This window comes from Sebastes umbrosus, chromosome 3, assembly GCF_015220745.1.
Source record: "Sebastes umbrosus isolate fSebUmb1 chromosome 3, fSebUmb1.pri, whole genome shotgun sequence".
Lineage (NCBI taxonomy): Eukaryota > Metazoa > Chordata > Actinopteri > Perciformes > Sebastidae > Sebastes > Sebastes umbrosus.
In genome coordinates, this window is record NC_051271.1 from 16,082,018 (window position 1) to 16,093,543 (window position 11,526).

The window sequence follows — 11,526 nt, forward strand, 5'->3', positions numbered from 1 at the left end:
AACTGACCCTTTCACAACAAAAGGCACCTGAAAATATTAACTGCTAAAAATAACGTTGACTTAAGGGGTTATATCACGAAAAACTCACTTTTTCAGTGCTTGTTTACATACATTTGGGTATCTGGAGTGCCTACCAACCCACAAACTGTGAGATCAGAAAACTTGGGATTCAACAAGCCATTCAGACATTGTGTCATATTATTGGGGTACAACACATGCGCAGTAAAATCTGGTCTGCACTCACCGAAATTGAGCCAATAGCAACACACGACTGCAGCTCCAGTTACACTGCGCATAACGTCATACCCCAGAGCTCAAGACCGTGTCCCAGCCTCTTTCAATGAGCCTTGTGTCGCACGCAGGCGCATTACAATATACCGTCCACAGCTTAAAGGTCCTCACACAGCAGGCCGACGGTCGGCCGTCAGGACAGTTTGGATCCGTCGGTGAGTGTCCGCCGGCCTAGTTTTTGCAGTGTGTCGACTCTAGTCAGCCCGTGTCGGAGGTTTTTCGGCCGATTCAGCATGTTGAATCGTCGGCAGAGCTCGTCGGTGAGAGAAATCCCTCCGATTGGCTGTTCAGCTTAAACGGAACAGTGCACGAGAAGAGAAACACAAGTGTGGAAAGCAAACCAACGAGTAAAGTCAAGAGGAAAAACACAGACGGCTCTTCTCATTTTTCATCTTCATCTCATCTGATCATTCCAATACACAGATATTTTCACAACGACATGGCCATCTGGAATGAAGCTAAGTGGTGAGTGAGAGTGATGTGAAAATGGTCGGCAGACGCCGCTTTGTTTCATGTACATGAAGGCTATGGAAAGGAGGCTGGGTCACAGGCGGACATGGGTCTTGGAGTATGGGGCATCACACATGCAAAGTAACTGAAGCTGTGGTTGTGATTGGCTTAGTTTTGGTGAGTGCAGGCAAGATTTTACTACGCATGTATTATACCCCCAGAGATATGACGCGTGACCCAGCCTCCTTTCTATAGACCTTGATGTAGCATCATAACAGCTTGTATATCCGCAGTCCTCGGTCTTCCTGTTTCCCTTTTTTGAATGACAAATACAGACTACTGCCGCCTGCTGGTGTGGAGTTATTTCATCTCACACAGGCGCAGAACATATGTGGTAGTTGGCTGTCAGCTGTAGTCTTTGTGGTGTGTTCAAGTGCAACTTGTCAGCCAAGACAAAGGGACAACAGTTGGCCTTCATTCGCCACTAGTTCTATGATGTCGGGTTGGTGTGTCCAGGCCTCAAGAACTCCCTTTGCAAAAAGGTGCACCATATTTTTTTCACAAGCCAATCAGAGCAGACTGGGCTTGTTCACGACGAGGGCTTAAAGAGACCGGCACTAAAGCGGAACGTTTCAGACAGAGGGTGAATACAGGTATATCCAGACAGTCTGAGAATAATGTGTTTTTTGATTAAAAAGCGTGTAAACATGTTCTAGAAAAAGCCCGAATACAAGTATGAACCTGGAAATAAGCATTATATGTCCCCTTTAAGCTATACAAAGTTGCAGCAGCATTAAATAAAAATGTGTAGTTTAAAATAAAGATTAAAAAGAAAGGTTCATGTTATCCTGCTGAACCGCCAGACTTCACTCATTCACTACTCTCTGAGATTTATTGGATCCATGTACTTTAATTAAAAATCCATCTTTCACAATCAACATGTACAACAAATATCACAATATATAAAATATTTTTTTCTATTTACAGCAGATATGGAGGCCAGCAGCCTTTAATTAATACTAAATAAAATCTGAAGCAGCGTCAGTGTCCGAACATCTCCTGCGAGGCGTAGGTCATGTAGAGGAAGCCGTCCTCGTCCTGGTGGTCTTTGTACACCTGAGCCATGGTGAGAGACATGCTGGCCAGCCCGCTGTTGTTGATGAGCAGGTAAAAGGCCTGAGTGGGCAGCAGAGCCATCCTGTTCCTGAGAAATACAAGACAAAGAGCGGCCATTAATGAGGGACGTCCTGCAGACGGTTAGCGGCTTCACATGGGACGCTGGTTCAGCACTAATGTGGATCCACTATTGTTTATTCTCCATCTACTGCAGATGTCAGCTGGGTCCACATTCCAGCCTTAATCTGGGGCATTTTAAGTATTTATTGTGTTCACACTGGAGAAGTGACAAACACCTACACAAGAATGTTAGTATGCAGACTAAAACTACAATTTTTAAATGTGCTCGTACTGTCCCACAATGCATTGCACAAAGAAAACGAGGCACTGCACACTTTAAAAATCATGTTGTGGACGGGCAGAAAACTGCTTCAGGAACACATAAATAAATAAGCAATAAGTGTTTGGAAAAACATCCTGTGACAAAATAATCTGAGCAAACGGTCAAATTGAGATTAATCTCCATTGATTCAAATTAAACTCACCATTTAAAGATTGAGATTATTCTGTCTCAATCTTTTGCTCTCTTTTTTGTTCTGCATCTTTTGAATATTTACCCGACATATACCAGAGTTTCAGTACCAAAAATACACAGAAATATTTACATGTTTTTGTGCAAACCCTTTTCCCCGCTTAACAAAAGAACCTAAAGATCTTAAATGTTGTGTAAACACAAGCAGACAGAATTAAATAGAATCTCAAATTTGATTAAAATCAGCAACTATCCGATCAAAGAAAAGTAAACCGTATGAATCTAAACAATCTGTCAGTTTTGGTACTTGACACATTTCAGAACCATAAACAAAATTGGTTCGCTACCCAGATGCCCTCATTTATGTTAAAGATCCCCATCAGACATGTTTTAAGACATAAATTACTCTGCTTGAAATAATTAATTGAATTTTCCACAAAAAGCTCACTTGCGGAGGAAAAATCAATCTTAAAAATTACACCTACCCGTCATAGAATAATTATGAATTAATCCAATGATTGATCAATCCGAGTCAGAGGTCAGCCACATCACATGAACTGATATTTATGCAATTAGTCATTTGATCTTTTATCCCCCTCTTTCTTATTATTCTTTTGATATGCTCTGTAAGGCCAGTATTACTTGGTATACAATTTCTTAAAATGCAAATAAGAAAAACATTTTTAATTTCAAAAGTTAACCTACTGGATGCAGGGTGTCTCTTATTTCACTGTAAAGTCTATTTTCAGTGTTGACCTGCAGGCTTAAAGTCATCACACTTTCATACTGGACCCCGATTGGCTCTAAACTAATTATGATGCCATGAATCCTGCAGGTACATCCAGGTGTTAAACAAACACGTTCTAAATCCCAACTCGTCAAATACTGCCGCTTGGTCAGTGCCCCTCAACATTGGAGACGACACACGGAGGCACTCCTCTTATGTTACTTTTGGACGGACCGGGGACGGCGTGTCAATATACGCTCGTTACATGCAGTGTCCTTTCAAAATAAACTTCCATTTTCACAGGAAGTTTAGTTTTAGGCAACACCCACTTAGTTAGGGTTAGGAAACGGCTGTGATTGACGTTAACTTCACTGACGATACTAAACAATCCCAGTTCGTCACATTACAGTCGCTAAAGTGTGCCTTCTTGCATTGGTCTCCGATGCCGAGGGGCACTTACCAAACGGCGGTATTTGACGAGTTGGGAGTGAGGCCAGGTTGGTTAAACTGAGGTTTAAGGTGATTAACGTGGAAACAAACTATGAAGCGAAACACTTTGAGAGAAAGGAGAGTTTTAAATTACTTTATAAATAAATAAATTATGAATTCCAATGTCGTAGTTTGACGTCCCAACAGCACGTCTTGCATAATTTTCTAGTCGTACAAAACTGAAGTAGCAACTGGAAAAAGTAGCATATAAAATGACTTCAGTACATACAGTGTACTGTTAGCATGTAGCATTGATTTGGGACAGTCCTGTGTGGTGAGCACACATCACGCTTTGTGTAACTCAGATCTCATCCTCACATCTGTTACTTATGTAATTGATAGCCATATTACATCACTGCTATAATTGAACCTTGAACTATAACCGCTTAGAGCAGCCATCTGACGCATGTCAGAAGATATATACACTCGTTTTTACTCGTGAAGCAGAAGAAACTGAACTACTGTTAACTTTTCTGCTGTATAATCATGACCAAGACAAAATGAGGAACCTGGAGAGAAGCTACAAAACTGAAAAGAGTCAAACCTGAAGACCAGCAGGACCTCACGCTGAAAACAACCATTTATATTCTCAACATGATTATGTTCACTACGGAAGAGTATCCCTTATGCTTTTCATGCGATTGGTGCAGAGAATAAAGATCTGAATCTGATCCTGAAGCTGATTAAGGTCTTTAAAGTAGAAAGCTGTTGTAATCCAGCCTAAAGAATGAGACCTTCTGTGACTTTCCTCTATCAGCCTGTAGACTGATTTTAATGTGAATAATGCAGGGATGGTTTTTCTGGGAAAATCCAACTGACGTGACGCCATGCGCGCTTGTGAGTGCCTTTACTCTCTTCAGCTCTGCTTAAAGGGCTAACAGTGTGCAACGATAGCAAACGTTCGGTTAGAAGTGAAGTCCGCCAACAAACGACCACCACAACTCAGATTCCAACACAAATTCCAAGGAAGCACAAAAAAAACAAAGTCTTTATCTTGTGAAGTATTGAAAGATTGTTTAAGTGTCTTTCCAATATGTTATTTATTATCCACTGAATGGGTTTAAATAATAATAATCCCTATAAAAACATCCTGTTCTGTAGATTATCCAGATTAACAGGGACACCGTTTCTGGAAAGAGACACTGCTCTGGCGATATCTAGCAGTGAGGTGAGGAGATTGCAACCTGCTGAAGCGTCTCCTGTGTGCGAAGCGTGTTGGAGATCTACGGTGGCCGACACGAAAACGCAAATGAACCTCTCTAGAGCCATTTGGAGCAGAGCCAGTGTGCGTGTACGAGGGAAGTGAGTGGTGAAGCAAGAGAGTGAGAGCAGCGGCAACGGGAGTGAGCAATGTTACCGAGTCCAGCACAAGCAGGAAAAGTTAAGAGTTTGGTTTGTCTGTTCTGGGCTACTGTAAAAACATGCCGGCTGTAGATATAAACAGCTCATCCTAAGGTAACGAAAACACGATTGTTATGATCAGGTGATTATAAACTAAAGAAAACATACTTATTAATATTATATTCCATTTCTGCCAATAGATCCCCCCCAATTGTTGCACACTGGTCCTTTAAAAAGCTGTGTGACACATTAAGTTAAATATGTTAATGGTCCGTCTACTTATAAAGATTTTCTACATTAAAGCATCAGAGACGAGAACATGATGATTTTTCCTTTTAACACAGTTAAGGAGAAAATCTGAAGTGACTGTGTCTGTAACGAATGGCCACGTGATGAAGAAGTTATACTTTACATAAAGCAGACTGCTGCACTAGAGTCAATCTTTAAAAACATACCGATTTATTGAGAAAAAGAAAATAATAAAAAGGTTAAGTGATCTTGTTTCACTGGCTGTTTGACTTGTTGCAGTTTGTATTGAGGACTGACAAACAGGGACAGACGGTCAGTTTCTGCCGTGTCATCATGACCAACAAGAAGCATCACAGGAACTTAAGTGTACAACTTTCTGAGTGACGTTTGGTGACATTTAAGTTAACATTTAACCCATCCCTACATTTAATATCTCACTAACTGACCCAATAGATCTTTTAGTCCCTGCTCCACTTTCACACAGTAAAACTTGTCTTTAAATTAGCAGCCATGATTTGTTATTATTAGGCTACAAATAAAAACATAAAAATGTCTAACATTAAGAAAAACTAATTTTAAAATGAATAATTTTCCCCTTAAGTAGCTTTAAAGTTATAAAAAGACATTTTCCACACAATGCATATCACATATAGTTCTTAAACTGTAAAAAAAAAAATAAAACTTCACTTGATAATTGATTTGAAGCCATTTTTCTTTCAATAAAAAAAAAAAAAAAGCAAAACTTTTCATAGTTCCAGCTTCTAAGTTGGGAGGATTTGCCTATTTTCTTTGTCTTATGTGATAATGAATTTTAGGGCCTTCCTCGACCAAAGAAATCCTTAGTCGACTACGATTTTGATAGATTAGATAGTAAATGGACTTGCATTTATACAGTGCTTTCTAGACTTTTGACTACTCAATTATTTGATTTACTCGACAGATCTGTAAATTTAAGTTTCTCCACAAAGAATCACACAAAAGCACCACTTTAAATCTCGTGCTTACCAGAGATATGCTCACAATTTTCTTGGAAACAATTCATTCAGCATGAAAAAAAAAAAAAGCATAAAAAATGACTAATCGACTAAAGAAATCTTAGTCAACCAAGACAAATTAGTTGAATAATCAACTAAGAGAAACACATTTATTAGGCTATCTTTGAATTTAGGAGTGTTGGTTGAACAAAAAGTTTTTTGTTTTTTTTTAGATCATTGTTTCAGGCATTTTGACCATTCAAAGATAGATAATCCAGAAAATCAGCACATCACTCCATTGAAACTGGAATATTAAAACCCAAAGACATCCTGTTTTCTATGGCAGCAAAGTTTCAAATGTCTCGATCACTTAACATATTTCTCCCCCTTATTGAATTTAAGCTATATAACATATTAGATCTCTTTAAAAGCACAAGTTTACCTGAGGTCTTATGTGATAAAGCATTTTAGAGCTTTCCTCGACCAAAGAAATAGTCAACTACGATTTTGACGACTAATCGACTACCGGTGGAAAGTAAATACACTTATATAGTGCTTTTCTAGACTTTTGACCACTCAATTAGTTGATTTAAATCGACAAATGTAAAACTGAGTTTCTCCACAAAAGCACCACTTTAAATCTCGTGCTTACCAGAGATGTGCTCACAATTTTCTTGGAAACAAGTCATTCAGCAAGGGGAAAAAAAAAAAAAAAAAGCATAAAAAAAATGACTAATCAACTAAAGAAATCTTAGTCAACCAAGACAAAAATTACAGATTATTAGGCTTTCTTTGAATTTAGGAGTGTTGGTTGAACAAAAAGGGGTTTTAGATCATTGTTTTCAGGCATTTTGACCATTCAAAGATGAATAATGCAGAAAATCAGCACATTAATCCTCACATCACTCCATTGAAACTGAAATATTAAAACCCAAAGACATCCTGTTTTCTATGGCAGCAGAGTTTCATATTACATATTTCTCCCCCTAATTAAATTAAAGATATAACACATTAGATCTTTCAGTGAGATGAGGTTTACCTGATGATGGTGACAAACTGAGTCATGGTGAGTTCATGTGGCACCAGGAACTTGGTTTTATCCAGTGGAGGCAGATACTTCTCCCTCTCGTACCGTTCAATGATAACCTGCGAGATTATAAACCGGTAAATAAACCGGTAAATAAACCGGTGAGGACACAAACATCACATGATTTAACACTTTAACCTGTGAGGAATCTCTGCTGCAAACTTACCGGGATTTTGTTGGGGAATTTGGACCTGATGCCAGCCACTTCTTGCTTCCTTGTAGCTGCAGAGAGAAAAGAAAAACACCATCAGATCAGTTTTAAAGGAGTTTTTCTTTTTCAAACATAGTCGTCCTGTCTGTCTGAGACTTTTACCGAAGCTCTTCCTCTGTTTGAAGGGTTTGTTCTGCAGCTGGGTTTTGTCAAACGGAGGCATGATGTGTCTGAGTGAGTGTGATGGAGGAAGCAGCAGCAGCAGAGGAACAGAGCTGGTTGAACATGAGGTCTGAACCGAGCAGCTGTTAAATAGAGACGAGAGGCGGCTGTGGTGCATCAGCTGATTAGCACATGGCTGCAGAGACAGACTGGATCATCTGCAGAGTTAATCAATTGATAGACACTCAGAGGGTTTATCTGTTCAAAATGTAACTTAAAGGAAGATTTTTCAAGTATTTAATACTCTTATCAAAATGGGAGTGGGCAAATATGCTGCTTTATGCAAATGTATATGTGTATGTTTATTATTGGAAATCAATTAACACCTTTTTTCTTGTTTTTTACTTTTTGTTTGGTAAATTCTGTGCTGTCGTTCATGAGGTCAAGTGAATAATCTCTGTCCTACATCTTTTGTAAAATAAAAGGCTTTTACCTAATTGTTGTCTTAGATGTGAGTTTTCCTCCTGGATCTTCAGGAACAAACGTGATCAGTTGAATACCAAAGCCACTTAAACTTTTGATATTTATAATAAGTAGGGCTGTCAATCTATTAAAATTGTTAATCGTGATTAATCACAAATTAATCACACATTTTTTATCTGTTCAAATGTACCTTAAAGGGAGGTTTGTCAAGTGTTTAACACTCTTATCCACATGGGAGTGGGCAAATATGTTTGCTTCATGCAAATGTATGCATATATTATTGGAAATCAATTAACAACACAAAACAATGACAAGTATTGCCCAGAAACCCTCACAGATACTGCATTTAGCATAAAAAATATGCTCAAATTATAACATGGCAAACTGCAACCCAACAGGCAACAACAGCTGTCAGTGTGTCAGTGTGCTGACTTCACTATGACTTGCACCAAAATGCATGTGATTATCATAAAGTGGGCATGTCTGTAAAGGGGAGACTCGTGGGTACCCATAAAACCCATTTTCATTCACATATCTTGAGGTCAGAGGTCAAGGGACCCCTTTGAAAATGGCCATGTCAGCTTTTCCTCACCAAAGTTTAGCGTAAGTTTGGAGCGTTATTTAGCCTCCTTTGCGACTAGCTAGTATGACATGGTTGGTACCAATGGATTCATTAGGTTTGAGGTCTGAGCCCGCTGCAACCTAAAAATTGCAAGTTCCGTTAAAAGAAATTAGCAACTAAAGAAATTAGTTGCGTGAAAACAAATTTTCATTAACGCGTTATCATCGCATTAACTTTGACAGCCCTAATAATAATAATAATGATAATAATTACTTGTATAACTTCACTTTCAAAATGTTCTTGCCTACATATCTCAAAGAAGTTCATTGTTTTGTTGACAATAAGAGAAATGTGTTGTGTGTATCCATAGAACCCATTTTCATTCACATGTCTTGAGGTCAGAGGTCAAGGGCCCCCTTTAAAAATCTTCATGTCAGTTTTTCCTCCCCAAAATGTAGCGCAAGTTTGGAGCGTTATTTAATTATTTATATATATATATATATATTCACTAATTACGACAAAACTATAATGTATGGTGGGGCAATTGTAACACTGAAAAAATAACTCATTAACCCACTGTATCTCTAAAAGCACACCTCATAAATATATATAAATATATAATATTCACACTTTCTGTCAATATCTAATATTGTTTGAATCCGTAAAACACATTATTTTATACAAAAAAAAGTATGTTTATGTTCAACACATAAAGGAACACTTCATCCTTGAGCTTATCACAAACATTCAACATCAACACATCTGGAGATACGTGGTTTTCACTGGACAGGACAGGGATGAAAAACTGTGATCTGTAAAGTAACCAAATCTATCAGATAAATGTATTGGAGTAAAAAGTACAATATTTACCTCTGAGATGTGGTGGAGTAGAAGCATAAAGCTGCATAAAATTGAATTACTCAAGTAAAGTACAAGTACCTTGAATTTGTACGTAAGTACAGTACTTGAGTAAGGACTTTCCACCATTGCATGGAACAGGATTCCCAAACTTGTTGCATCTTTCCTCGCCTCCTCACCTGTCTGGACTACAGACTCCTGCAGTGCATTGTGGGACAGTGAGTGAAGTACACATGCTTCATTTAAAGAACGCAGCATCACTTTACTGCAACAAGGTGGTTACAATAAACATGACGGGAGTTGTTGGATCAGGACAGCCAGTTTAGTCAGTTTCTGTTTCTCAGTATTTATGAAGCAAACAGCAGATTAATACATTTAATCCTCCTATATATTGATTGTTTTGTTCTCTGTCTGGACACTAGATGGAAGCAGAGATCCACTGAATCTCCTTCACTTTATCCTTCAGACAGTATTCTTCATTCAGATATTTGAGTTGAAATACACATAATAATGTAGTCCGATTGATAACTAGCTGATGTATGAAGGTTTTTTTTTTTTTGAGCTATCAGCCCTCAGCAGTGGTGAACTGTAACTAAGTACAATTATCAAGTACTGTATTTAAAGGACCATTGTGTAACAATTAGAGGGATTTATTGGCAGGAATGGAATACAATATTCATAACTATGTTTCCTATAGTGTATAATCACCCGATAATTAGAGTGGTTGTGTTTTCGTTACCTTAGAATTAGCTGTTTATATCTACATAGGGAGCAGGTCGTCTTCACGGAGTCCGCCATGTTGCATCGCCATGTTTCTACAGTAGCCCAGAACGGACAAACCAAACTCCGGCTCTAGAAAGGGACATTCATGTATTCACGTATTCACGTTTTCGCGTCGCCCCCTGTAGTTCTCCAACACGCTTGGCACACAGGAGAAGTTCAGTTGGTTGCAGTCTGCAACCTCACCACTAGATACCGCCAGATCCTATACACTGCACTTTTAAGTAACACTTTCAATGCAGGACTAAAACTTGTCAGAGAGTATTTTTACCGTGTGGTATTAGTACTTTGACTGAAGTAAAGGATCTGAATACTTCCTCCACCACTGGCTCTCACTCAGGATAATTGCATTATGATACTCAACATCAAATCTGACTCTTTACATTATTTTAGTCTGCAGACTGACATTTTTTAACTTGACTTAATTTTGGTGAACGTGTTTCAGAGGAAGTTTGTTTTCTCTTTGCAGACTGATGGAAGTGAATCTGATCTTTCTCTCTCTAAAAACAAAAAAAAAACAAAAAAAAAAAACAAGCAAAAACACAAAGAGGACCAAAACGTTTCCAATTATAAAAATACTTACGTTAATGCCTATTTCCCGTCTCAAATGTTTTCAGAATCATCTTGTAGTGCACGGTTTAGCTGTTATCAGCATGTTTATCAGATCACACATTTGTTTTGACGTCCATGAGGAGGCGCTCATGAAACATCGCATTAAACAGTTCCGTCTATTGTGAAAAAGTTGTGCAGTGATTAAATCGTTACTCCCTTCTTTACTAGGTTTCATTACAGACGTCATTAAAGGAGTTGACGAGAGTGTTTTCTGGATCTCACTAGTTCCTCGGAGTTGCAGAGAAGTTTGGATGTTAGTTTATGCTCCATTAACTGTAATTGAATTAACAAAACTGATTACGTCCACTGAATCTCCACAAGCTGCCTCACTAAGGAGGAAACACACAGTCTGCCATCATACAGTTAATACGTAGGGTCGGGTTGCTAGGGAGTATCTTAAATCTGAATCATTTTCTTATAAGTTCAGTTTTCAACAAACAGATCAAAGCTCACAGCTGGCAGTACTGTGACGTGGTCGGCTTATTATTAACACGGTGTGTTTCCGTGTAATGTATCAGCGGATGCCTCTCTCATTCTCAGTCTGTTTAACGATACACTACGTTGTCTCTCATCCCGTCATCTACCGTTTTTTTCTTTCTCACTGCGGATGGCCAGCAGCTCCCGCACCTCGAAGTCTTGCCACACTTCCACACACGTATCTC

General features: G+C 38.6%; 1 protein-coding gene across 1 annotated transcript; it reads right to left on the bottom strand.

Moving 5' to 3' along the window:
- Window positions 1-1,619: 1,619 nt before the first annotated feature.
- map1lc3c (microtubule-associated protein 1 light chain 3 gamma) lies at window positions 1,620-7,733 on the bottom strand. Its single transcript, XM_037765816.1, has 4 exons — window positions 7,570-7,733; window positions 7,423-7,478; window positions 7,209-7,315; window positions 1,620-1,945 (listed from the first exon to the last, which is right to left on the bottom strand). Exons 1-4 carry the CDS (start codon window positions 7,628-7,630, stop codon window positions 1,783-1,785), a joined length of 387 nt encoding a protein of 128 aa, XP_037621744.1. The 5' UTR covers window positions 7,631-7,733; the 3' UTR covers window positions 1,620-1,782.
- Between the last annotated feature and the right edge of the window lie 3,793 nt (window positions 7,734-11,526).

Coding starts and splice junctions, on each gene's coding strand:
- map1lc3c (XM_037765816.1), bottom strand. CDS start 7,630: ATGCCTCCGTTTGACAAAACCCAGCTGCAGAACAAACCCTTCAAACAG. Junction 7,479..7,569: donor CAAACAGAGGAAGAGCTTCG/GTAAAAGTCTCA, acceptor TTCTCTCTGCAG/CTACAAGGAAGCAAGAAGTG. Junction 1,946..7,208: donor CAGTTTGTCACCATCATCAG/GTAAACCTCATC, acceptor TGTATTTCTCAG/GAACAGGATGGCTCTGCTGC.